General features: G+C 46.0%; 4 protein-coding genes across 7 annotated transcripts in view; 2 read left to right on the top strand and 2 right to left on the bottom strand.

The window, feature by feature from the left end:
• ABAT (4-aminobutyrate aminotransferase) overlaps nt 1–6,921 on the top strand; it is a 49,855-nt gene extending 42,934 nt beyond the window's left edge. For all 3 annotated transcript variants that reach the window (XM_036392359.2, XM_036392360.2, XM_036392358.2), the window contains exons 12-16: nt 65–202; nt 1,370–1,537; nt 2,251–2,397; nt 3,411–3,522; nt 4,763–6,921. In XM_036392359.2, coding sequence (XP_036248252.1) covers nt 65–202; nt 1,370–1,537; nt 2,251–2,397; nt 3,411–3,522; nt 4,763–4,884 — 687 coding nt within the window. In that variant the 3' untranslated portion in view covers nt 4,885–6,921. The remainder of the gene's footprint in view (nt 1–64; nt 203–1,369; nt 1,538–2,250; nt 2,398–3,410; nt 3,523–4,762) is intronic.
• Nucleotides 6,922–7,314: 393 nt separating this feature from the next.
• TMEM186 (transmembrane protein 186) lies at nt 7,315–9,555 on the bottom strand. Its single transcript, XM_036392362.1, has 2 exons — nt 9,539–9,555; nt 7,315–8,927 (listed from the first exon to the last, which is right to left on the bottom strand). Exons 1-2 carry the CDS (start codon nt 9,545–9,547, stop codon nt 8,190–8,192), a joined length of 747 nt encoding a protein of 248 aa, XP_036248255.1. The 5' UTR covers nt 9,548–9,555; the 3' UTR covers nt 7,315–8,189.
• A 52-nt stretch (nt 9,556–9,607) lies between these two features.
• On the top strand, nt 9,608–16,497 carry PMM2 (phosphomannomutase 2). Its single transcript, XM_036392363.1, has 8 exons — nt 9,608–9,692; nt 9,890–10,001; nt 11,087–11,163; nt 11,739–11,830; nt 12,485–12,584; nt 13,049–13,124; nt 14,225–14,340; nt 15,376–16,497. Exons 1-8 carry the CDS (start codon nt 9,627–9,629, stop codon nt 15,478–15,480), a joined length of 744 nt encoding a protein of 247 aa, XP_036248256.1. The 5' UTR covers nt 9,608–9,626; the 3' UTR covers nt 15,481–16,497.
• Nucleotides 16,498–17,025: 528 nt separating this feature from the next.
• The window catches only part of CARHSP1 (calcium regulated heat stable protein 1), a 37,752-nt gene continuing 27,690 nt past the window's right edge, over nt 17,026–27,087 (bottom strand). For both annotated transcript variants that reach the window (XM_036392364.2, XM_036392365.2), the window contains exon 4: nt 17,026–18,638. In XM_036392364.2, the coding sequence (XP_036248257.1) occupies nt 18,476–18,638 (163 nt within the window). In that variant the 3' untranslated portion in view covers nt 17,026–18,475. The remainder of the gene's footprint in view (nt 18,639–27,087) is intronic.

Here is a 27,087-nt window from a genome sequence, read left to right as displayed (position 1 = left end):
GCTGGGAGGAAATGTACAAATGTTCTGGAAGGAAGATGTACATTCATAAGTGTTTGATTTGCAGGTGGAAGACCTGATTGTAAAGTACAGGAAAAAGAAGAAGATTGTGGCTGGAATCATTGTGGAACCAATACAGTCAGAGGGTGGGGACAATCATGCTTCAGATGACTTCTTCAGAAAGCTAAGAGATATTGCCAGGAAGGTAATAAAACATTTCTCTGGGTGCTTAGGGGTAGCTGAAACATGCACCCACACATTGTGGGTGTCTCCAGAGGCTTTGCCCTGCCCCAGGCTCTTGGAGGGTCTCACAGGCCTCCTTAGCAGCAGTCAGGGTAGGTGTGTACCACATAGCAGCAATCCCTGCTCTCTTCCATTTGATTCACACTAATGCTTTCCTCAGTCCAATAAATAATCTTCTCATTTTAAAGTGAGAGAGAAATTACTCTGATTCATTAGCTATGAATTCTGCAGGTGTGTTCTTTAAATGATCATGCTTGTTGGTTGAGGAGGTTCAGTTTCTGAAGAAGCAGGTTGTGAAAAGTATAAATTTTTAATTACATGGTTTTAATTGCAAAAAAAAAAAACGCCCTGAAACTCAACTTGAGACCAGCCATAGTGCTGATGTTCCAATAAAACAATGAAAAGGACAGATGTCTTGATATTTGGAATGTAAAGTTACCTATTTAGAAGCTATGACCCTCAGTAATACTTCATGCTTTTTTTCACCCTCAAAACATCTGTGTGCTGAAGAGATGCTGCCAAAAGTACTTACCCATTGTTTTTAAATACAGAATTATGATATAGCTTGCTCTCCCTGTCACAAAGTTTGGACAAAATAGTCCTTCACATAAAAACCCCACATTGCCAGCTCACCAGTAGCTCTTTCAGCAGAATTGTCTGAAAAGGCAGCTTTTCATGCCCCCCAGAAAAGACCAGCTCATGCTGCTGGTACTGCCTCTGTGCCACATAATGCCCAGCTCTGACTGGACACAGAGACTTCATATTTCCAACAAACAAAGTCCCTAGAAATGACACTCTGCTTCCCTCAGGGGCTTTGATAATGCCACCTCTGCTCCTCCCAGGTGTTTTCAGGTATCCTCTAGAAATGCCAAGACTATATAAAAACATGTACTTGATGAGTATGGGTAGAAAACAAATTTCTGGTGCCTTCCTGCAAAAAGAGCTGAATTTTTAATTGTGAAATCTGACACATGAGTGGCATTGGTGGAGGGGTTGAGGAGGGGAGTGAAGGGAGAGGAAGGAGGGGTGTAGCCTGTGACTGGCTTGTGTTGATGTGCTCCCTAAGGGAGGTGTTTCTGGTCTGGGAAGGGGGGCTCACATTCCCTGCTCCTCTCGTGTGTCTCTGCAGCATGGCTGTGCTTTCCTGGTGGACGAGGTGCAGACAGGAGGCGGCTGCACAGGAAAATTCTGGGCACACGAGCACTGGGGCCTGGATGACCCAGCTGATGTGGTCACATTCAGTAAGAAGATGATGACAGGAGGATTTTTTCACAAAGAGGAGTTCAGGCCAAATGCTGTAAGATTTTTAATGAAACTTGGACTCTGTGCTGGTTGGTGACCCCCTGAGGAGTGACTGTGACATCCTTAGAAGGGACAAGGTTTCCTTCAGCTGGATGGGGCTGCTGTTTTACAGAAACTTGCTGTGTGCTCACACAACAGTTACCATCACCTCTTCACTTTTATTCCAGTTGTTATCAGTCACCAAGGTCATAAAGCTGGTGGGGGGGAAGAGGAGAACTGGGTTAAGCCTAATGGAATAAACCTTCAGTACAAAATCCAACCACAAACTGACACCTTCTCCTGTAGGGCAACTTGGGAATTTCAGAGCTTGTATGTCAGCATTACAGATTCTGTCAGCAAAATTTCTTCTTTGCATTAATGACATTTTAGATGTAATAAATGAAAAGTCAAATTAAGGGAAAGAAGATAAAGCTTGATGTAAAGTCTGTATAGATGATGCTGATTCCCTGTCATCTGTAGCTGTGTTCCAGTGAGACATCAGAGTAGCAAGGCAGAGTACACTAAATGAGAAGCATGAAGTAATTACCCTGTGTTTCAGCTCAGCAAATGGGATTTTCCTTTACAGCATAAATAAGGGTGGTTGGTGAGATTAGTGCATGCCTTTTCATACACCATGTTTGAACTGCCAGTGTGATGCCTTGCTTTTCTTAATTTATAGTGATTTGCCTGTTAACATGTTCTTCAACTCTTTTCCCACTCTTTCCCAAGCCCTACCGGATTTTTAACACCTGGCTTGGAGATCCATCCAAGAACCTTATGCTTGCTGAAGTCATTAAGGTTATTAAAACAGAAGACCTTCTAAACAATGCAACCCATGCTGGGAAAGCACTGCTGACTGGGCTGCTGGATTTGCAGGTAAACATCTGGAAGGACTGTGGATGAGAAGGAGAAATTTGGTGCTGAAGTAGGATCTGACCTCATCCAGTTTAAACATTTGGGCTGAGGAGCTAGAGCTGGGGTCTAGACCATTATAGTAACTTCAACACAGGCCTGAATAACTGTGTCCCATTTGGAAATGAAGTAAACTATCTTTTATTGACTTAAAAATGCTGGGTTTGTATGGCTTAATCCAATATAAAGGGTGATCCCCAAAATACCTGAAGGTATGTACTGCAGCTAATTAAATTACTTTGCTAGAAGTAATGTAAGCAGCTGGTATTTCCTTGTCCTAAAGTTCTTTTCAAAGGAAGGTCTTTTCATATTTTGTTCCAATTCTTCTGGGCTGTTGAAATAAGAAAATTGTATCTTTCCCTCCCTTGTTTAAGGGAAATTCCTTACAGCTTCTACTGTGGAGCTCTACAGACAGGCATTTAGAGATGGGCTTGCAGGTGCTTACCTCCCAAAGGCATTTTGCATAGAACAATCCCAAACACAGTCTCTGCTCTCTCCACCCCTTTAACACATAGCAGGCAGGAGAACAGAAAACACTATAATCTCATACTTTGGAGGGCCAGAATACAGCTAGTCCTATCCAAAAGATTGCTCTTCCAAAAGATGAGGGCTGTGACTGAGAATAAGTGATGCAGATACTACTGGCAAGTGTCTCAGTGCAGGGTAAGACCGAGCTGGTTTCCAGCCCCAGTGCAGATGGTTTATGCTCAGGTTTTCCTGGAGTCCACTGTAGATGTAAATAAGGTGTGTCATGCTCGTTCCAAAGAATATTTTACTTGACCCAGCTCGTGGGTCAGACTCATTCTCCCTCCCTGCTTTGTGTGGGGCACTGCAGGCTGAGCAGAGCACCATGTGAGCCACGCTCCACTCCAGCAGAGCGAGGAGGCAGCAGGGTTTCCACCTGGCAGAGCCAGCCCTGCCACCAGGTGCCCTCTGTTGCAGCACCTGCCATGTGCTTGTCTCTCCTCCCTCTGCAGGCTCGTTACCCCCATCTCATCAGCAGAGTGAGAGGAAGAGGAACATTCTGTTCATTTGACACTCCAAATGATGCAACTAGAAACAAGTTAATTACAATAGCCAGAAACAAAGGTAAGAATTTTTTTGTATGTGGATGAGCTTCACATGAGAAGATAATGCTTCACATTTTCCTTTTCATATCCTGCGTGAGTATTTCAGTAGCAGAGGACAGTAGTGAAATTACAAAGTTGGATTTAGGCTTTTCTGGAAATACTTGTTGTCAGAGCCCTCAGAGATGTCTGTTGCATGGTGTGGGCATTTACCAGCCTCTGCAGGTCTGAAGTTACTGGAAGAGATCTGTGTATGGGATGAGATTTTGTGACATCAGGTTGAGAGTCCTTTGCAGTGACTTTAGGTGCCCATGGACATGGCTTACTTTCCTTAGAAGGAAGTCAATGTCACTCAGGAAAACACAGAGAGAAGAACGACGAGTTCTATAAATACATAATTCCTATACCTAGGAATGCCTAATGATTAAATACAAGTGCCTAAAATGGGCACAGATCTACGGTGGCATCCCTCTTTTCCCACAGAACTGTTAACAGCTGCAGACAGGCCCAGGTATCCAGAGGGGAACCTTGGGATCCACACCTAAAATTCTCTCTTTGACTGTGTGGGCCCTGTGTTTGCTGCTGTTTTTGCTGTTACTCCTTTCTGTTGAAAAAGCAGGCATGGTGCATCTAAACTGTGGTGAAACCAAACTTTTAAAGTGTAAAAGACACCATTTTTTGTTCTGGAAAGTAAGCCAGCAGGGAGAGAAGGCAAGTGGTTTGTTTCATGGTAAACCAAGGTTCTACTTTGAGGCAGGGTAAGCTCAGCTTAGTAATAGGGGTTCCCATTCAAACATTTCCAAAAAGTGCATTTAAAACACTGCAGAGAGAGGTTTGCAAGCACTGAGACATTTTAACTTCTTGTCATTAAAAGCAAATTAGTTTAAAAACCAATGCAGAGAAACCTCCTGTGTCTTGTTGTGGCACCAGGACACTTGACCAGGAGAGTACTGCAGCATCTGAAGTCTCAGATGCTGTTTGATCTCTGTGCTGGATGGATTCTTTCCATTGCTGTCAGGATTAGTCCCAATACTCCAACTGTTTTATAGAACAGCTCCAGGCACCCACAGTGTTCTTCCAAGCTGCTGTGAAGCTTGAGGCCATTCACACCACAATGTGCTGTATCATGGTGTGCCTAGCAGGATCTGGGCAGCTTCTGTTGGCCTTCCACAGCGAGGGTATCCCCATTCAGAGACCTGAATTTTTCTGGTTATTTGGCAAAAATGGAAATGACTAGAGGACCTCTTGTGTTCTCATTTCAGGTGTTGTCCTGGGAGGCTGTGGAGACAGATCCATCCGTTTTCGTCCCACGCTGATCTTCAAGGACCACCACGCGCACCTCTTCCTGAACATTTTCAGTGACATCTTAGCAAACTTCAAGTAAAAAGCAGTTCCCTTGCACTGAACAGCTGATTATGAAATTAGTTTGCATTAATTCATGTCTTCTCTACTTACAAGATAAGTGTAAAGTCATAAACTGAGGTTTGTGTTCTGTCTGTAATCCTGCCCAAGGCAAGCTGCTCCATGCACACGCGCCCCAGGCAGAGCAGTGGCACTGGTCACCAGCAGGTCCATGCAGCTGTCCCTCACTGTGCATCCCCAGAACCTCCCTCTTCTGGCCTGGGCCATGCTGACTGCAGAGTCCTCCTACAGCCATGTCCCTGACTCTGCACTGTCTGAGCAGGACCTGGAACAGTCTGTTTCCACGGGTGACCCTGGTAGATTTGCATCCAGAAGCAGCAAAGCGTGGCCAAACACTGGGAGCCACACGCCTGCCACACAGAGTGCCCTTCTCTAATGGCAGCTGGGATCAAATCAGCGTTCCAAGGAAAGCTCTGCTTTCCACCACTGCCAAGCACAGTATCTTACAGAATAATTTCCAGCTTTATTCCCTCGAGTACAGGCATCTGCCATACCAGCTGCACCAGGGCAGCTCTGCCCAGCCTGCACTCACTGCTTCAGGGGCACTGGTGCCCTCAGCCACACCTGCAGCACTGCAAGTGGCACTGAAGCCCTTGTCCTTCTGTCCTCATCATGGATGGGTTTTAAAACTTTTGACTTCTCTTACAAGCAGACTTGTACAGAGAAAACTCTACCCTGAGGTATGTAATCTGACAAAGCTTAGAGAACCATGCAAAGCACATTCTTCCACTTCTGCCAGCAGTCTAGAATGATTCCAGATTATTTTACCATTTGCCCAGAACACACAATAGCCATTAATTTATCTATTATAACTTCTGCACAAATACTTGAGGTATTTTGTAAAACTAAAGCAGAAATGCCATTATCTGGTATCAGAGCCACTACAGTGAAGGCCTAGTCCTGCCTGCACATTTATAATGCAAAGTAATTCTATTTTTGTTCTAATAGTATATTCTAAGTCATCAATATTTCAGAGATCTTCTAGAAAGCCACAGGATCAAAAAATGTGTCAACAGTTGATTTTTCTTCAGAGAATTGTTTTAGATGTCTCTTTACTGTTTGCTGAAGGCTGACTTGAACTAGATCTGGTGCCTTTCTTTTTCTTTTTCTTGGTCAGCATCTGGATTTTGTTTACTAATTTTAACTTTTTGTTGTGCACCAAAAAACAGGGACCACAATGGACTTTTACAGTTGCCCTTTCAGGACCTGACCACAATTTTTAAGTGCATAATAAGAAACAGAGAAGTTAAAAGATTTACATGTTTAATACAACTACCAAAATGTGAAAAGGTTCCTTACCTGCTTTGAGAAGTGTTAATCATGGTTTTCCCATTTTAAAGTACTGGTATTGGGAAACTCCAGCACAGTCACTTCTGCCAGCTTAAACCCAGTGGGATTTCTGTAAACCTCTGCAGAAAGCAGAATTCTGGTGCCAGCTGGGCAGAACCTGAGCAGGTTTTTGAACAGAGGTTGTAGAAATCTGGGGGAAGGACTGGTAAAAATTGGTGTTCAACAAAACTTCATTGTCATCGCTGTCCTCGTAAGCGTATTATCAGCAAAGGAAAGTCAAACCAAGAACTGGATTTGACAGCATTTTGGGAATTAGTTTGTTCAACATATCAGTGCAGTAGTTTTAGTGAATGTCTCTAGCAAGTCTTGTACTTTTACAGAAACAAAGGTCCAGTAATTTGAAGTCTTACCACATCTTCACTTTTATTATGACTACTCTAGGTGTTTTTATAATTTTTACTGACACTCAGTAACTGTATAATTGTGTACAACATGTTGATGAAATCGTTAGAGAATACCATAGAAAGCACTGCAGCTCAAGCATATAAAGTTAATATTGTTTACAGCATACTGTAGACAGTGCCAAATAAATGTTTAAACAAATACTTAAGTACACTTCATGGTGTAACTAGTAACTGTACACAGATTCATAACAAATGACATCAATAATGTGTAATCAATATTCTTAAATAAAATATTTATAATTGAACTTCTCCAGGGCTTTTCATTTTACACCCAGTACATGCCTGAACTGAACCATTAGTGCATATTAAATACATTCTGATGAAGATAAACCTCAGAAAAATAATATATATCTGTATATATTATTTTTTGGAGGTTTATCTTCATCACTGTATTTTGCTGCCATGGTGTTTACACCAAGGAACATTTGGATTTCCTTTGATACTGCTGTGCTACACAGTGTCAGCCAAAATTTAAACTCCCAGAACTCCATTAGGAAAAGTTAAACACGAGAAATAGTAATTCAGGGTTACCCTGTGCACTTAAATGGCAATTTTACTTAACTGATCCTTTGGTGATCCACCAAGAAACAGAGCTTTCACTTCACATGAAGAAAAAATAAGGAAAGAACACTCCAGAGTATTGGTGAGAGTCAGTTTATTTGCCAGTAACAAATTAAGCTAGAACTAGAAGAGGGGTGTAAGGAGTTACCTTGCTTCTGACAATTCAAAAATGTGTTACATGTTATAGGTGATATGTTTGGTTCTTTCTTGGGTTTAAATTCCTCATTTCTACCGAGGTTTCAGAAAAGGAGAAGTCATGCCAATACCATGGAATAAGACCACAATCCTTCATGGAGACAGATGCTGCTTTTCCCATTCCAATGAAGAATGGCAATTTCTGTAAGAGGCTCCTGAAATTTTGTCCCAGCCTCTAACTTAACAGCTGAGCTGCCGGTGTCTCTTTTGCCCAGCTCCACTCCCATCCTGGAGGACCCTCCTGAGGCCAGGACAGCCCACACACCTTCCCAGTTCCCTCAATTGCATTGATACATGAGCATGTCCCTCTCTGACATTCAGCAGTACCCATCATATGGATGTACCAGACCAGCTTTAATTTCCAGAGGCTTCCCAGCCAACCTGAAATGACCTAAAAGAAACACTGAGTTTGAAGTGGGGACGCTCTGGCAGCTCCTGCATTTCATTTCGAGAGATTTTTCATGTTTCATCCCCAGTAATTTGGCACATTCTGAGGACAGTTCAGGCTTGGAATGCTGTGACATTACTGAATGCTACATGGAACAGACACTCCTCACACCATACACAAGATGCAGGACCTTTAATCCAGTGGGCTGTGCCTTACCACTGTGACTTTGTACACTGGGTGCACTTACAGCAGGTTTTGCACAGGAAATGGACAGGGATGTGTAGTTTGGTGAACTATTTAAACCTCGTGGAATAAGCACAATAGACATGGAAAGTCATTGGAAATGACTTTTGTGTGACTTTCCAAAAGTCACACAAATTCTCCAAATATTTGAGCAAATTTCTGTCTGTCTACAATCTGGCCATACTTAATTGTAAAATACAAAGTATCTGTACTGTTATATCGCTTGAACTGCTGAAGGAGCTCATCCTTGCTATCTCCAACTTCATCCAAAGTCACCACTGTCTCTATGGGACAGTAAATGTCATTACGTCTTCCCCAAAATGTCAAGTGGGCCACTCTGACAGTTTGTCCAGTTTCACTTAAGTAGATGAATCCAATAATTCTTCTGAAAAAGTAGCTCATACCATACAGCATTGCCCCAGCAAAGACAGCGATGCCAGTTGTGTAGAGGAGGATATTCTGGGACACCTGGCCCTGCAGGTAGAGGTAGCAGATGGGAGGCAGCATGATCACGGAGGTGGCAGTCTGCAGCAGCTTCAGTCTCGACAGGACCCTGCAGTATTTTATCCCTGGGAACCTGTACACCAGTTTGAACTCTTCTGTCCTCCCATCCACAGCCTTCTGCTGGACCACAGCAGCAGGGGCCAAGTGGGACAGACACACGGACGGCTCTCGCAGTCTCCTGAGATAACTCCTGACACCATGAGCTCGCTGGGCTTGTGACTGCAAACCCTGCCACGAAGCAGCAATCCAGGGCAGGCGAGCAGCTTCCCTTCTCCATGGCCTTGTCCAGAGCTCTTTCTGTAGCGATCTCCCAGCAGGTGCTGCTGTGCAGGCTGTAGTCCTGACTGAGCAGAGCCAAGCCTGTAAGGTAAGATTCCCACGGGTCATCGTCTGAGTCCTATTTAAACCCACCAGTGAGCTCAGAGTTGGCCCGTCGGGCGCCTACAGACAGTAAAGCACAACCCCCGGGTCACTGTAACCTTAAACCAGTGTTCTGATAAAAAACCCGTGATTGTGCTCGCATCCCTCCCTGCAGACCGAGAGGGAAAACTTTGCTAACATAGCTGATATCAGTGAGCTCAGTGACCGACCCTGGCACACCCCCCTGCCTCCCGCTGGCTGAGCAACAAACCAGGAAAGCTGCTGAAATCGCCGACTCCTTAAATAACCACTTATACAGCAGTTTTAGGGAAACAGAAAAAAGTGGACAAAGCACGGTAAAGGAGAGGAGGCCGCGATCAGGCCGAAGGAGGGAGCGGACGCTGGGAAGGCGCAAAGGCAGGAACGGAGGTTCCGCGCTGTCCCCGCCATGCTGCAACACGCGCGGGCACCCGTGCAAGGACCGCCGAGCGGCCGGAGACAGGGATGGGAAAAGGGGTGGAAAAAGGGAAAGATGGAGAAAGAGGAGCTGGGGAGAAAGGGCAGAAGGAGGGCAAGGGGGAACAGCCCACGCCAGCAGCCCCGGCCCTCACCGCCGCCATGGCCCCGCCGCCGCTCCGCGGCTGCGCTCTCCCCGCCCCGCGCGCGGCCCGCCGGGAGGGGCGGCCCCGCGGTGCAGCCATGGCGGCGCCGCCCTCAGCGCTCTGCCTGTTCGACGTGGATGGCACCCTCACGGCGCCGCGCCAGGCGAGTGCGGGACGGGGCTGCGGGCCCGCGGGGAGCGGGGCGGATGGCACAGCGCGGGGCCCGGCTGTGCCGTGTGCCGCGGGCTCTGTGGGCGCACTTCATTCATTTAACGCTGCTGAAGGACCCGCACGGGCTGCTTGTTCCGGAATGGAGGCGCTGGCCTCTGGCAAATCTGACGGCTCTGTTTTGGACTGCAGAGAATCTCGGCGGAGATGGCGGCGTTCATGCAGCGGCTGCGGCAGAAGATGAAGGTGGGGGTGGTGGGCGGCTCGGACCTGGCCAAGATCCGCGAGCAGCTGGGCGAGGACGGTAAGGGCGATCCGCGCTGGGGCCATCCCCCTGAGGCCATCCCCTGAGGCGATCCCCCTGAGGCGATCCCGCTGGGGCCATCCCCTGAGGCGATCCCCCTGAGGCGATCCCCCTGAGGCGATCCCCCTGAGGCGATCCCCTGAGGCCATCCCCCTGAGGCCATCCCCCTGAGGCCATCCCCCTGAGGCCATCCCCTGAGGCGATCCCGCTGGGGCCATCCGCGCTCCGGGCCCCGGGCAGCCGCCAAGGGCAGGTGGAGGTTGAACCCCGTCCATCCCCTTCTTCCCTTGCTTGTAATTGTCTTCCTGGGGGTGCTGTGTTGCACTCAGGCTGTGGGGAGCTGCTCCCCGGCGTTTGGAAATCGCAGCCTGTTTGCACTCTGCAGGTATCTCGATGTTAAATTAAGAGGTTGCTGCTAATGGTGAAATCCTGCCTTGGTGGCAGAGCCCTGGGAGGGCTTTGTCACAGTGCTGTGTACAGTGCAGTCCTGTGTGTGACATACACGTGTGGGCTGCTCAGCTGCCGAGCACATCCCTGAGGACCTGGATTTGTTCACTGTGGGGTTCACTATGGATTCTTGTCTTACTCCTTTATTCCTAATGGTCTTCACTTAACTGATGCCACTGACAGCCTCCTGTAGTGCCCAGACAGCTCAGTTTGTTTGCCTTCCAAGTGCTCTCCAGTAAACCATATCATCTTGTGTGGTGCTGAGACAGCTCCCAGACATCTGCTGAGCATTAGTGACACTGAGGAAACAAACCTAAAAGGGCAATATTTGACTTGCTCTCAAGCCAGGCCATGTGCCAGTTGTTTGGTCATTCCTTTACATTTAATGCAAAGAGTTACATGCCTCTAAGTAAAACCACAGGTAAGTCAAACAATTGACTTCACATGATTTGAGGTGTGTGTTAATCATAGTGAGAAATGAGACAAGCTTTCATCTTGCTCTTGATGCTATGCTGCTGAAATTCTCATGCTTTAGGAGCTAATGTTTGCTGTATTTTAAGCTATTTAACATTTAAGATAATTCTGCACTAAGCATTGATGGGAAATGATGAGTTACTGTCTTTTTTGCTTGTTTGCAGTGATTGAAAAATATGACTATGTGTTCTCAGAAAATGGCCTGGTAGCATACAAAGATGGGAAATTCCTGAGCAAGCAGGTAAGTGTGAAATTTCCAATAGTGAGAAAAAGAAATCTTCTAAACAATATTTTGATTTATTTGTACAGTGTAGTCCTTTGTAATCACCCTTTCAAAGACCAAAGTTGCTGCTGCTTTCATATGTTAGTCCTGTTAATGGATCATTCATTTGGCATGTAATGTTTAACATAAATAATGGAGAGTAAACATTTAAGAGATCCTGGCTGAATTTGCTGCCTTGACCAGTGGTTCCAGTTTACTGCAGGAACGAGCTCCATTTCTTCGTGTTTGGCTGTAGCAGACATTAAATGGAGCTTTTTGTTTGGGGCTGCTGCCTGTGGCACAGTTTCCTTCTGAAGCAGGTACAACTGGGATTCATATTAAAGGACAGTTTGGTGTTATAAAGTGAACAAAAAGAAAAAAGAGAGCCTTTAGCTAGTACCATGTGAGCATCAGCTGATGTTACTGATTGAAGGCATGTTTGTTTCTCTGTGCTATTAACCATGCCTGATTACCCAATGTCTGTGTTTTCCATGTGACTTGCTTTTAGAATCTCAAATTCTGGACCCTTGGTTGAATGGTGTTTGTTTTGTTAGAGCATTCAGGGCCACCTGGGCGAGGACATCCTTCAAGATGTCATCAACTACTGCCTGAGTTACATTGCAAAGATCAAACTGCCAAAGAAGAGGTATGTGCCCACAGACATCTCAGTGTGGCCCTGTTCTCCATGGGGATGTAAAGCTCAGCTCAGGGTGCTCAGCAAAAAAAATGAGTAATTTCTGCTTGGGGAGCAGCACTGTGTGTGTGAAACAGAGCTCAGTCCATGCATACAAAGACAAGTCCCCAGCTGGAGCACAGGGATTGAAATACTGATCAGCACTTTGTGTCAGAGGGAAGGAGATTCAGGTTTGAAGTAGCAGAGTTCCCTTGCCATGTTTGGAATTCAGAGATGAGAAGTGCAGCCAGAGCAGCTCTGTGTGAGGTGTGAGATGCAGCTGTGCAGACACTGAAAGGTGCCCTGTGAGGCAGGGCACTGCTCACATTGCTGGGAACTCTGCAGCTTCACCCCACACTGACAGCCTGGCCTGTCAGGCCCTGAGCTTGATGGGATGCTCCAGTCACACTTGTTAAACCAAAAGGTGCTTTCAAAAGCCAGTAAGGATGATGATGATGAGGTTGCCATATTCAAAGTCCAAAAGACTTACTGGTGCTAGAGGTACCTGCGTGTAGTGAGACAGGTGATTCCCACTGCCTGTAGAATTAAATGGAAATTTACTGTGATATTTAGTGTTTTGAGCAGTTTTCTCATCCATTTTCTGTCTTGTGATCAATTTCCTTGCAGAGGCACTTTCATTGAGTTCAGAAATGGGATGTTAAATGTGTCCCCCATTGGAAGAAGCTGCAGCCAGGAGGAACGACTTGAGTTCTATGAACTTGATAAAGTGAGTTACAACTCCTGAAAAATACCCAGCTCTCCTGGAGGAGGCAGTTATGGCCAGGTTATGATTTTTTAAAAACTTTCATCGTTTGTGCAATTGTTGGTTTTTCATTTTAATCCTTTCCATGTGGTTTAACTAATCTGTTCATTCAGACCTAAAGCAATAGACAATGGGTTTTTTGTTGGAATAGCAAGGATTACTTGCAGAAGGGTGGGTTTGGCTCATGTTTTTAATCCAATATCCAGAGTACTGAACATCCTACTTCTATACATGGGGTTTCTAAAAAACCCTGTCCTAGGTAAAACCATACTTTATGTTGTCCTCTATAGTGTAATCAGCCTGGGTCCATTCAAATCAATAAAACCATTCTTTTTTAGAGGTGTTTTTGGGTTATCTTTTCATTGGTAAATCAACACAGTTACAGCATGTAACTGTTGTTTGGTTTTGTTTTCTTTTTTCCTTAACAGAAGGAGCATATAAGAGAGAAATTTGTAGCTGATCTACAAAGAGAATTTGCAGGCAAAGGCCTCACATTTTCAATAGGTAATACTTTAAAAGAATGTCATTTAAAACATCAATTAATTTAAATTTCATTTAAGTCATACTCTCTTATGGCTGTGACATCCCATCTCATTTGTGTGACAGGTCTCTCTGGGGGTGGTTGCAGGCAAGACTGAGCCTCTTTTTCCTCTCAGCCTTTTATTGGGATATTTTAATTGAAATCCATCAACAAAGAGAACTTCATTTCTTGTCATCAGTTCATTGTCCTTTAATGTCAGTTGTGTGACTGATTCTGCTCATTTTGGAGCATATTAGATGCTTCAGATTAGTCAGAGTTGTTTCTGTGAATCAGTTTTGATCAGAGCTACTCCCTCAGTGCTGTTCCAGTTGCCCTTGGTTCTTCAGCTGTACCTGCACTGTGTGGGAGGAAGGAAAGAATCCAAAAGCAAGTGCAAACTTAAGGAAAAAAATATAATAAGGGGGAATTAATTTTTGATGCATTTTTCATTTTACCCTCTCTCCTAACATATTCCCACACTCCTGCCTTTTATTGTTTTTCAGAACTGCAAAGTATGGTTGGCATTAGTGCTGAAGCACTAAGGCAAAAGGGAACTGCAGTTCAGTGTCTCCTTTATGTTGTAAATACCTTTTGGACACCTGCTTCAGCTGGGAATCATGCTCTTGGGTATTGGTGAAGGCCAAGGGCTCAGAATTGGAACAGCTGCTGAAAAGGCTGATTTCTTCCCTTTCCTACTCTGAAAGCCTTAGAAAGTCTTTTGCCTGTGATTTTATGGCTGTACATACATCAGTAGCTGTGTTCATGTGTCCTTTCTTTCTGAAAGTAAAAGAGATTAAACGTAATTCTTCTAAAAGGTTCATTTGGATAGCAGTGAGTATTTGGGAACGTGCTCAGACTTTGTTGAATGGATAAATAATCTCTGAATCACAGCTCTAATAACTGATATCCTATAAAACACTTTCTGTACTTGCAGGACTTAACTCCAGAGTCTCACAACATTTCTGTGTCTTCTGCAAAGCTCCCTCTGCCTAAAATCTTACCCGGTTTGGGGTTTTTTTCCCTTCTTCTCCCCTCAGCAATACATTGTTAAAACGTAACAAGTCTTGGTTCCTCTCTCTCCTAGGAGGGCAGATCAGCATTGATGTGTTCCCAGATGGCTGGGATAAAAGGTACTGCTTAGGAATTGTTGCCAAGGATGGATACAAGACTATTTATTTCTTCGGAGACAAGACCATGCCAGTGAGTACATTAGTTTGATACACTAATTTGAGAGCTGCTGTAATTAAACCTCAAGGAGTGCAGGTTCTAACCTTACAACCTTAATCCTGACAAGAGCTGAAGTCAGGGCATAAACTTGTGTCCATGTTTACCTGGCTGCAGATGAGAAGTTTTCCTTGTCTCCTGAATTGAACACAGGGTTCTTGCCTTAACAGAGGTTGTTTGAAAATTGAACTTGTATAATTCTGCTAAATGCCTAGGTGACATGACTGTGTGAAACTGATTGTCCTGCCTGCTCAGTGTAGATTGATTTTTGTTGGCTGGTGTTTATTACACATATTTATTTCCTGTCTTATTTAACACTGTGCCTTTGCTCACTACTCTGTCTGGCTCCACCCTGGGGAAGTGAGCAGAGTCCCTTGTCTCTCACCATGGAGCAGAGTTCTGCAGGGCACTTCAGAGGCTTTTAAAAATCAGACACCTGATCAGAGACCTGACAAGAGCTTGTGAGGGCACTGGCAAGCACAAGGACTTGCTTGAAATTAAAGCTATCTGAATATGGCCAAAGAACAGTGGCAGGCTAAGTTTTATAAGAAAAGGCTTGTTTTGATAAGAACTCACAGTTACAAAACTCTTAAATTACACAGGACTTTATAAATTTCAGAAAATAACATTTTATAAGAGAAAGACAAGCTTGAAATTGAAGTTTTTTTCCCCCCCTGACATCAGCTGCAAAAGTAATCACCTGTCCCTCTGGCACAGAGCTCACAGACAGTTCATTTCAGACCCTCTAAGTGGCAGTGCAGCATTTCCAGAGCGTTGAAGTACTGACAGCTGATGCTGACCTGTGGAAGCAGTGTGGCAAACAGAAATTTGGGAATGAAGCTAGGGATGGATTTTGCGGATCTGTGCTCATCCAGGGCAGTGCTGTTGTTCACTGAGCCTAATCACTGCAGGCCCTTGGAAAAAGTCCATTTTCCCCCTGTTTCCTTTCATCTGTCCCTATTTGTGACTGTGCTTTCTGTTAAATAAAATTAAATCATCTTCTGCTTCCAGGGAGGGAATGACTATGAAATTTTCACAGACTCCAGAACAGAAGGCCACAGTGTCACATCCCCAGAGGATACAAGAAGAATCTGTGAAGAGCTATTTTTTAAATAAAAGAAGACTCAGAATTCACACTTTGAGGACAGTTAAAACAGCAAAATAACTTGAAACATCATCTTCATTCTGTATTGTTTTTATGTAATCAGTCGTGTATAGCAGGTGCTTTGCAGGTCAGTCATTAGCAAAGGGAAATGTTTTACTTGAATACCCCTTGCTGCCTGGGGGAACACAGCAGAGCTTTTAGCACCATCCTTTCAATTTCCAATCACATAAATTGTTTTCTTTTTGCTTGGTTTTGGGGCTTGGGTTGGGTTGTATTTTGGGTTGGTTTTTAAGATACCTGTAAACTTCCTTAACTAATTAATTACAATTTAGGGAGGGAAGGGGAGACATAATCTGCCTCTAGTTGATTCATGGTCTTAAAATTGGCCTGCAAGGCTTAATCCTTAGTTTTTTATGTTGAGGCAGCTTTTTAAAAGAAACAGTTGATTTTTTTTTAAATACTTACCTTGTGCTATATGAATTAACATGAATTATAAGACAGTTTTTTTTCTAAAACTGGAAGATGAGTAAAAGGGAAATGTTTTATTTCTTCCTGGGGTTGGAAAGATGGCACTGAACCAGAAGTCCCTGACTGCCATCCCTGGCTGGTGCCAAAGTTCCCTCCTCAGGATGGATGTGGTGCCAAGGCACAAGTCAGGTCATGCTACCTACATTCTGTGCAGACCAAATCTAAAAAGTCATTTCTAAAAATTAATTAAAATAACTTCAGCACATTAGTGAAATCTATTTCTGCCACTTTCTGTTCATTTTCTGAGATTCCTGGTTAAGGCATTAAGGGTAGGTGAGATTTTTCATACTACAAAAATGACCTAAACTACGTTTCTGTTAAAATTCAAGTCAATGCCTGGCAGTCTGTATAACTGTTATTATTACTTTTCTCATCTGGTATTAGGAAAGTAATCTTGAGTAGAAACGGTTTGATTTAGTAAAGGAGAATAAAATCTGATTTTATCATTAAAATATCCTGTTTTGATTGATCATTATGGAAAATAAAATACTTGAAGCAGACCTGTTGCATGCTGCTCTCTGTACCAAAAAATTAATAATACTAATTTTTACAGTTCCAGGTTCATGGGATACTTGCACAATTAAAAAGCAGAGAATAGAATCTTGGTACCACCCAAAACCCAAAAGGGCTTACAAAAACAGAGGGGAGCTGCAATGCACCTCATGCACCAAAACTTTGTCTCCCAGCACCCTTCTTCCCTAACTAATTCCTGTTTTCATGGGACCAGGACCATCCCTAGTGTAGGAATGCTCTTTAAGGACAACAGTTTAAGAGCTGCTGCTTTGATTGGTTTCAGTCCCAAATACATTTCTGGCTGCTCTGTCCTGGGAGCCTCCTCTGACATGTGCTGGTCTTGTTATTTCCTCATTGTTCTGCTAAGTGCAGTCAGTGGCTGGGAAAACATTTCCTTAAATAAAACCGAAGTCACCACACAGGGGTGCATGTGCAGGCAGCAGCATTCTCCCCTTCCTTAAAGCTGATCCTGCCCAGCACCAGCTACCCAGGGAGCAGACTGGAAACACATGGAAGCACTGCAATGGTTGCATTTATTGTAAAGAAAGCAGGGGGTGATATTCCAACAAGTTGCACAGTGATAAACCCACCACTACCAAGGCTTATGGGTCATAAAAACAAACCCAACCCAAACCCCACTAGAGCAACACAGGCACAGCTAAAGAAAAGAAGCCAGCACAGCAGTTCCTGACCCCACATCACACCTGGGAACAGACTGGCTGCTGGGAGAGGCTCAGGACAGCTCCTGACAGCCAGCACCTTTGGTGAAGCTCCAAATACACAACTGAAGCTGCACTGTTTCATACAACTAACAAGAGTTGTGTATTTTTTTTAACTTTTATTTGCAAAGTCAATAAAAATCCACTGTTAGGAAAATAACAGAGAAAAATACTTCATTTGAAAAAAAAAATGTGGAAGGCAAATAGGAGCAAAAACAATTTAGTAGCACTACAACTACACAAAAGTCTGGGGAAGGGTGGCCCTATCACATCCTACCAAGGGAGTTTGCCAGGGAAACAGATGCAGAATTTACTTCACCAAGACAGCTGAGCCTGGGCAGCCCACACCTGCTGTGCAGCAGTGCAGGTGTCCTGCCTGCCCCTGGCACACCATGCCAGTCCACTGCATGCAGTCTGAAAGGCAAATCCTCAGCTTGGTCAAAATTCAGACACCCTCTGAGGCAATGAAGTGTCCACTACTCTACGGTTTTCTACCACTTACCTTGGAGCAAATTTAAATTTGGGATGGATTTTTTTTTTTAATACTGGCCTATAAAATCTGTTGCTAATCAACCATCAAGGCACCTAAGTAAATTCACAAACAACCCCAGCTTTCCCAGTACAACACAGTTTCCACACCTGTGCAGCCACACCATTTGCAGGGGTGCACCTGATGGGCACTGGAGCACAACCACCTGATGGAGATTTTCCACCCTGTGGCAGCTGCTCTGTTTGTGAACTTCCTTCCATGAGGAAAACAAGTCAGCAATGAACACCTCTGTCTGTCAGCCAGGGCATTCAGGCACTAAATCAGCAATGAAGGTACTGCAGCCCTGGAGAGCAGCAGAGGGAGCACAGGGCTCACCCCACACCCAGGGCTCTGAGCTGGGCTGGGCCACCTGCACTAGAAGAGCTCTCCTTGAAACCTCTCCCCCCTTCCCCTGGGCATTTCCTGGAATCAGTTCACAAGACAAAAGAAAACCCAAACCTCCCCTCCTCCACCAAGCACACAAACTAGGTCTCTTTAAATACATTTCTTGTAAACACATTACGCTAGATTTTTTTCATTAGCATTTGAATTGCCTTTTTTTTTTAATCAGGCCAGCTGTAAAAAAAATGGTGATTTTTGGCCTGCATCTGCTTTATTGACAATGCAGTATTTCCTCACACAGAATTCTTCAGCCAGGTCCTGCAGCCAGTTGCTGAGCAGAGCCCCCCTGGCAGCAGCCACGCTCCAGGGGACCCCTCAGGAGCTGATGACATGCCCTGACCAGGTCTCGTGCTTGGTGCCAGGGGCCAGGTGGGTGATCACCACCTCCACTGCCTGCAGCTTCTCGTTCTTGGGAGGGATGGTGCACATCTTGTAGGTGACCTCGTCGCCTGCCACGGGCACGTACTCGCCTTCAATGCTGCGGAGGGAAGCTCCAGTTAGTCAGGAGTCACAGAAACACTCGTTCTCTTCTGCAGCTGACTGAATTTTTTATCAGAATTGTTAGCTTAGACGCTCAAAGTACTTCAGGGATTTCATAGAGCCTGTCATCTGTCAGAGTCTGAGGCTGATTTTGGTTGTCTCACAGTGAAATCCTATGAAAACATTATAAACACCACCATCGTCCTAAAAAAAACCAACCAACCACAAGAAGTACAAAATAAAACCCAATAAAACCCACAGAAATCACCTCCTCAATCTGCTTTAAAGAATACTCAGGTGTGCCAAGGCTTGGACTGAGAGCCGTGCACCAGCACCTCACTCGCAACAGCACTAGAGGGCAGGGCTGCCACTTACTTCGAGGATATGGATTTAAACTAAAGAAAATTGATCTCTTTTTGGTTGTTTTTTTCCCCCCTTCTCACTTAAGCTTTTGAAGTTTCACTTTGGGTTTTTTTTTTCCCATTTTTTCTTTAAAAGAACTGTACCATGTAATGGCAAGATTTTCCCTTTAGATTACTCTACCATAACACAGTTTGTGGTATAAAATAAAAAAGAGCCCAAGTGAGATATGGTATCAAATATTTCAAAATTACTTGCTGTGAGAAAAGAGAGTGTTGTCATCTTATTGCAGGGGTTCCACACTGCTGTCCCCTTATCACAAAAGTTCCAAACCTTCTTGGTGTTTTTCATGGGCAGCTCCTCAGAGCACTGACTCTTTCTTCTTCCCAAAGCAGCCACTGACCCCAGTTCCCTTCTCACCCAGCCACCCCACTCTTTTATAGCATCTTCTTCTCATTGCTTACACCTGGGGCCTGTTAAAGTCAGGCCTGTTCCTGATCTTTGATAATTGGCCAAGCTGCAGCTCCTTAGGGGTGAGATTCCTTTCTACACTGTCTTATTTTCTTATATTCTATCCCCCTACAAGAGAGCTCTGCTATCCCGATGTGTGAGCCTGCAGAAACACCCACTCAGCACTCAGGGAGATTTCCAGGAGGCTCCTCCTGGCCTCACCTCCCCCAGAGTGATGCCAGGGGATGCTGCAAGACCTGCACTGTGCATTTGCTACTGACCATGAGCCCGGGTTTGGAATCAGTGGGAGATGCCAAAAGAGCTTCAGCTTCTGCTCAGATCAAGGTGCTGATGACACAGAGAGCTGCAAACAGCCCTCCTCACCTCCACCCTGTGTTTGAGATCAGAGCTTTGTAATAAAAATCCCAGCATGTGCCACTGAAGACTGGCAGAGATTCCTCCCTCCTGCCTTGCCATGAGGCTCTGACAGTACAGAAGATGCCACTTCACCTTTCTTTAAATGTACCCACACCTATCGGCTCAGCTTCCCCTGCCCTGACATTTCTCAGTGAAGGTTTTCAGTGTTTCTCAGCAGTATCTGTATTTGGGAACAGATCAACACTAAAAACAAATTCTACTGGATGTCTAATTGGTGAGACTTGCTTGTGAGCTCCTGTTACACTGGAGGTAAGATTTGGGTCCAGGAAATAAAATAATTGGTCTAGGTCAGGACCACTTACTGTAGTGCACCACTGAGTTTGATATTTGCCTTCTCTGAGAGCTCACTGGGAGCACGCTCACCCCACCCAGGAATTTTACCCCATGTTTTCTTAATAGCAGGGATCTCAGATTTTAGCAGTGCCCTTTATATCCACTCTCATTTTGTGACCCATTAATCTTAGGGATTTTCTATTGCAGGAAAGGCTGGCAGGACTGATAGGAGGTAAATACACTGGCCCCTACTGCCACTTCTAACCTCACATCAGAGTTTGCTTCTCCTCACAGTTCTGCAAAACTGCTCCAGCTCCATCACCAGCACTGCCTCTCCCAGCCCTTCCCCTTTTGAGGGCTCCTGTCTGGCTGTGGTGAGCCAGAGCAGCCCAACCCACACAGGACAGGGTAAGCAGGCATGTACAAGGGAAGCTAAAAATGACCCCTATATCAAGGCTTCTCCCATGGGAAACTCAAAAGAAAAGTCATTGTTTGCTAACTGATTGTATCAACATGATATTGAAAATGCTCCTGTATCTAAATATTAATCTAAAACCTGCTATGAGGAGTTAAAGGCACTCCCAAGGCCTGGGGCTTGAAATGTTTGAGGGAATAAAGTCCTTCAAACTTTATTTCCCTGGAAATATCTCTACTCCAGAGCTGCCCCTGACTGTGGCAATCAGACCCAGGAAGGCAGGTCCTGAGCTGAACCCTTCAGAGCAGTGCCTGGGAAAATGGGAGTAAATTGAAGGCAGAAGAAATATTTACAGCAAAAATCGAGATAAAGCCTCCTTCATCAGACCTGACAGCCCTTTCCAACCCACACAGGCTGATCCAGCTGACCTTTATTTACTTCCAAAGTCTCCAGGCCACCCTGTCAGCCCAGCCCAGTATCACACTGGACAGGCTCTGCTCAAGCTCTCACATCTGACCTTTGCTGTGCTGTCCTCTCCAGTCACTGCCTCCACCTATGCCCCATTTCCCCCAGTTCCATCAGGTTTGGGATCCTTTCAGGTGTGGAGGGATTGCACACCCAACCCCTACTGTCCTTCCAGGAGCAGAATCTAATTTACCTTTTCTAGTGCCAAAGACCCAGACGTTTCCCCTGACTTGAAACAGCAGTTTTGCAGAGAGGATGTACTGGAACCTGATGAGGGGACATAAAAGCCCCAACAAGAGACACAGGAAAGGGTTAAAAGACTCAAACCAGAAGTGAAAATAAAAGTGGTATATAAAAAAAATGACATCACCTTTCCTACTTAAACTTCTTGAATCTCAAGAAGGATCAAAGGAACCTTGATCTTTCATGGCAAAAAAAAAAAAAGATAAAAAAATCTTGCAATAAAGCTAAAACCACTAAAACTGAAGCAGCATCTCCCCTTGGTGCTCCAGGCACCACTGCAGAGCCCCAGGCCCCAGGGGGAGCAGGAACTCATCACCAGTGCACAGCCACCCCCAAACGGATGCCCTGCCCAGGAAGGGATCTCAGGTTTGGCTGAAACATCTTTTTTTTTTAACAAACAGGAACCTTACATGTTTTTTAAAACCTCCTGTAAAACAGGATAAGCCACAGTTAGTAAAATAAACGTTTGAAATCTGCAAAGAGGTAATATGGTTAATGTAAAAGGAAAGTGGATTCAGAGTCTCCCAAAGCACCAATATAAAAAAGCTTTAAGGTCTTGAAAAGTGGAGGTAAATGAGGAATCACTTGAATATTCAAAATCAAGTGAGGAAGAAGTGCAGCTTGAGCATTTAAAAGGATGGGTGTTTTGTTAGGGAATGTTTTATTTAAATGGAAATATGAATATGTACCTGGACAGGTTCTGGTAAGGTGGGTGTTGCAGGTACACTGGTAACAAAGTGATTCTGCTTTTCCAAGAAGCAAGACCAGGTGAATCAGTACACACACACAGAACATGGCTAACACACCCCACACTGCAGCCAGGGGGAGGAGAAGCAAAGGCCCAGACTGCAGGACACACTCAGCTGTCACTGAAAGCCACCACGTCCCCCAGGCCTTGGGGGTGACTCTTTGGGCACTGCCTGTCAGCCCCTGGTCTGCCAAGGAAAAAGGAAAAAACCAAAATATTTGCTGAGCCACATTTCTTATGCTGAATCATGAGGTTAAACACTCGTGTTCCTTCTACTGAAGGGATCAGATTATGCCCCACAGAGCCCTGAGCCTTACCCAGCCCAGCCAGGGGCACTTTTCCCTGCTAGAGAGCATTTCTGGCAGGGCTGAGCATTATGCTGACAGCATCAGATCCTGTCTTGGTTTCACTGCTTATCCAAGCTGACACTACAGGTGACTGGAGCTTGTGATAAAACCTCATTCAACCCCAGGACAGCTTCATCTGATCCCTACTCTGCTGTCTTTCCTCACTTGTTGAGGTGACCCTGCCCCACCAGAGCCAGGCCTGTCCTTTGCACAGCTGTGTGTAAAGGCTGTGGCCACACAAACATCTCCAATTTCATTCTCTGCTTTTGGCCTTTAAACTTTCCTCCCACAGATCAGATATTCTTTTTTCTCCTGCAGGTTTGTGATCCCTAGTTATTTTTGGTGCCTAACAAACATGAGATCATTAGCTCACTGCCCCCAGTGCACATGAAAAGCAAGAGGACAAAGGTCTGCAGCCTGAACAGAGCTGAGAGTGAGCAGTGTCCCCTGGGCAGGGTTTGCCACCAAAAGCTGCTGCTGGGACAGACACAGAGCCACTCCAGCCCTGCTGTGACTACAGGTGCTGCTTGGAAGGAGGAACAAACCACAGCCAGGTTGTGCAGTGCTTGCGGGGCAGGCAGAAAGGACAATCTGATGGCACTCAGAGGGGGTGGGATGTGGCAGGGGAGGCAGAGCCCTGCACAGAGCTGGGGGAGACCCTCCAGCAGGATGCAAACCTCCAGCACTGGGCAGGAAATGAACTGGAAAAGATCAGAGAGAGTAAACAGAGCTCTTGGAACACTCAGCCTACAACTGACATTCTGTAAACAATGGAAGTTACCTGGAAAATTTGGTAAAGGAAGTTAAACATGGACTTTTTTGATGTTACATATTGATTAAATAATTTTAGGTCTGTATTTTTTACTTACACCCTCCACATATATTAAATGTTGATCTAGAGGAATGTGGAGGTTTCCACTTCTGTTTGAGATATTGAAGTGCACTTTCAAGTCAAAATAATGAATATCTACATACCCAGGAATCTTAAGGCACTTCAACAACTTCAAATTCAAGCTAAAAATAGGAAATGTTTCCCTGATGTTAGAGTCAGAGAGAGACACAATAGAGTGAGTTTTAGATTATCCAGCACCTCCCATTTCCCAGCTCAGTGCCAGTCTGGTATGGTGGAGCATTTTATCCTGCACTATTTTTAGGGAACTGGGAGGTTATTAGGAAATTACCTAAATAAGGAATGTTCTAGTTCTTCCTCCTCACAGCTGCTATTCATATTCCAGGGCTCTAGTTAAACCTCTTGGGACAAAGCCAAAGTCACATGGAAACATTTTGGAACAAGAGTTTTCAGAGAATTCTGAGCCTTGCTGGTCACCAAGCCCGCCATGGGTGACACCATGAGCACTTCATAGGCTCTGTTTCCTCCTGGGCTTCTTAAAGCTCATTTAACACCTCAACATTTGCCTCAAGAAACCTGAGGTGTTTTTAACAGCAAGATACAACAGAGTAATGAACCATTGTGAGTTACTAATCCCAAATGCCCTCCCATGCACTCCCTGGGCAAGCCAAGGGCCCCAGCAGCCAGCACAAAGCCAGCAGTGACCTGAGGGAGCTGGCAGGCAGGAGCAGGGCTGCCTGCCCCACCAGCCACACCAGGGACTGGGACACACCAGTGTAAAGAGGCTCAGACTCTGAAGAATCCCAGCAGTTCATATCCAAGGCCTCTGCTCCAGCATCCCCTGGTCCCTGAGCTGCTGCAGAGAAACTTCCCAGGAGCTGCACCTCCAGTTCAGTGGATGCACCACCCTGGTGCCCAGCTCCCCGGGTTTGAATGGGTTTGAATCCCCAGTCAGGGATGGCTATGGCTCCAAATCTACTTCCAGCAGCCAATTCCAGCCCAGGCAGCACAGACACCCTGGGAGGAAGGAACAGGAGAGAGCTTTGCAGGGATGCCTCTGTCCCTCAGCCACAGACAGACACCTGCTCCTGCACACAGCCAGCCTGCATCCTGCCACAATCCCACCCAACACAGTTTGGATCATGGAGGGGCAGATTCTGGGGAGACTTCACTGCAATAATGACCACAGCAACCTGACTCTCCTGCATGCACCACTGCAAAGGGAGTTTTCTGAGCCAGCTGGGGTGGGGGGGTGGAAAACCCTTAGGAAAAATATTATCCATGTTCTATTCATTTCCAAACCCCTCTCAAGAAAGATCTGGAATTCTGCTGCCTCTCCTTCCTGCCCCAGATAATTTACCTATTTCAGACACTTCACCCTGCAGCAAAGCATCAGAAGGGGAGCCCATCAGGAAGGATGTGTGCTGTCCAAAGCATGTAAGTCATCCAGGATTTTGATGGCAATCAGAAAGCTGAGATTTGGTTTCCCAGCACCCCCAGAGCAGTTGGTTGCAGTCAGCAGGAACTGTTTTGCTGGTAGTTCACAGAAAAGCCAGAGAGGCCAGAGAAGTTTGTTCTCTCAGCTCAGATTCAGCTCTCAGATCATTTAGAATTACCAGGTAATTTTAATTTCCAGTCCATATTGTTCCACTCCAGCAGAGGAGCAGCACCACAGAGAAGCCAGGAGATGTGGCACTAATGCTTTGCACCAAAGAGTGATCTTGCAGGAAACAGAGGAAAGGAAGGAGCATGACAAGATGATCTCTCCATGGACACAAGCAGCTCAGAGCCAGCTCCTCAGAGCAGCAGGGACACAGCTGGGCTCTCCCTGCAGGAAGATGCAGCTGACAGAACATCTCCAGCACAGCAGCTGGAATGCACCAGCAGAAAGGGACCATCCCCACCTGGGAGCCCAGCCAGAGCCCTCGGGTGCCCAGCCCTGCTGAGTTACAGACACTGGAGGCAAAACTGAGATCACACCACAGTGGAGAAGTGAAGCACAGCAAGCTCAGGGTGTCCCTGGGTGCTGGTGCCAGTGTCCCTGGGGGAAGCACAGCACCAGTCCTCCAGAGCCATCACTGCCCACGGGTCAGGAACCCAGCCTGAAGGACAGCCTGAAGGCCTCTCTGCAATGCAGCATTTTCCCCTTCAGAGCCAAGTGCTGGCAAACTGCAGAAAACCCACAAGCACTGCATGTTTTTTCTTTTTCATTAAATATGCTGCTTTTGCAAAACAAAATCTTTTAAAACACCAAGAGTGTGGTCATTCATCCATCACTGCTCCCTGGTGAGCCACCTCCTTGCCTTGCCCTTGCAAGTACACAGGCTTCAGGCCAAATCCCAGATAAATGCAAAATCCTGGGGCACAAACCATCTCCATCATGTGCCCACTCCCAAATGCTCTGGGGAAGTAGAAGAGTGGGTGCAGTGCTCTAATGCACAACACTTGATCTGCTCCCCCAGTCCCCCTCAGCAGCCCAGCTGGGAAGGGAAGCTGATGTGAACCTGAGTGCAAGGCAGAACCTGAAACACCAACAGCCAGCACTGCAGGGAGTCCTGTCTGCCCTCTGGGAACATCCCACAGCTACAGGTGGGACAGCAAGAGGGGGAGAGGGAGGCCACCAGAGGCACTGTGTGTGCTGGCAGCCACAGCAGGGAGTGTCTGGGAGAGCTGATTTAATCCTAGGAGGGAACACGAGCCAAGGAGATGACACACAGGAGGATAAAGCTGTGACACCACCATACAGGAGGATAAAGCTCTCACACTGATGCTGTAACACCACCACCAGTTTGCTGACAGTGGATCATCTGACAGGCTGGTGGAAATGGAAGCACTGACTGTACATGTTGCTATTAAAAATGTAATTATGGCCTTTTTAAAATTTCACTCCGGGCAAATGAATTTGCCTTTGCTTCCTGCTTTCCAGAGATGTTATCTGAATTACCATCTCAGCAACTCCTCTGCCTCCATGCTTGCCAGCTAGGGCTTTATATTCACTACACCAAGCACACTTGTGTTTGTTCTAGAGAGGGGTGAATCTGGATGAATCTGAGATAAACAAAACCTCATCACACCAAAGAGCCATGACATTTCCCTAGCACAACTATTTCTACCAGGTTGAGAACTGTCTGCAGTAAGCACAAAGAAGCAGGACTCACTTGTACCCAATCAGCTAAAAAAGAGAAGTGGCTCCACACAAGTGTTATCAAACACCAAAACAAATAATCTCTGCAGCCTTCAGAGCCACATTAAATCAAAGCCAGCAGACAAAAGGCCCCTTCCAAAGGCTGTGCTGCCATGCAGCCAGACCCTGACAGGCTGCAGAACTGGGCAGGAGCAGCTGCTGAGCTCCAGCACAGGCCAGGGCAGGGTCCTGCAGCTGGGGAGGGAAAACCCCAGGCACCAGCACAGGCTGGGCTCACCCACTGGATGGCAGCTCTGCAGAGAGGGACCTCGGGGTGCTGGTGGGTGACAAGTGACCATGATGTGTCCTGGGGGCCAGGAGAGCCAGGGGGAGCCTGGGGTGCCCTGGGGGCAGTGTGGCCAGCAGGGCAGGGAGGTGACCCTGCCCTCTGCTCAGCCCCACTGAGGCACAGCTGCAGGGCTGTGGCCAGGCCTGAGCTCCTCAGGAGAATGACAAGGAGCCACCAGAGAGGGCCCACAGAGGCCACAGAGATGGTGAGGGGTCTGCAGCATCCCCTGAGAGGAGAGACTGCGGGAGCAGGGCCAGCTCAGTTTGGAGGAGACAGGGCTGAGAGGGGATCTCATTAGATTGAATTATCTCAAAGGCAGTTGCCAAGAGGATGGTGCCAGGCTCTTTCCAGTGGTGCCCAGCAACAGGACAAGGAGCAATGGCCA

Source organism: Molothrus ater, chromosome 16 (assembly GCF_012460135.2).
Source record: "Molothrus ater isolate BHLD 08-10-18 breed brown headed cowbird chromosome 16, BPBGC_Mater_1.1, whole genome shotgun sequence".
Lineage (NCBI taxonomy): Eukaryota > Metazoa > Chordata > Aves > Passeriformes > Icteridae > Molothrus > Molothrus ater.
Note: the sequence above shows the minus strand (reverse complement) of the source record. Positions and strands in the feature narration are given on the sequence as shown.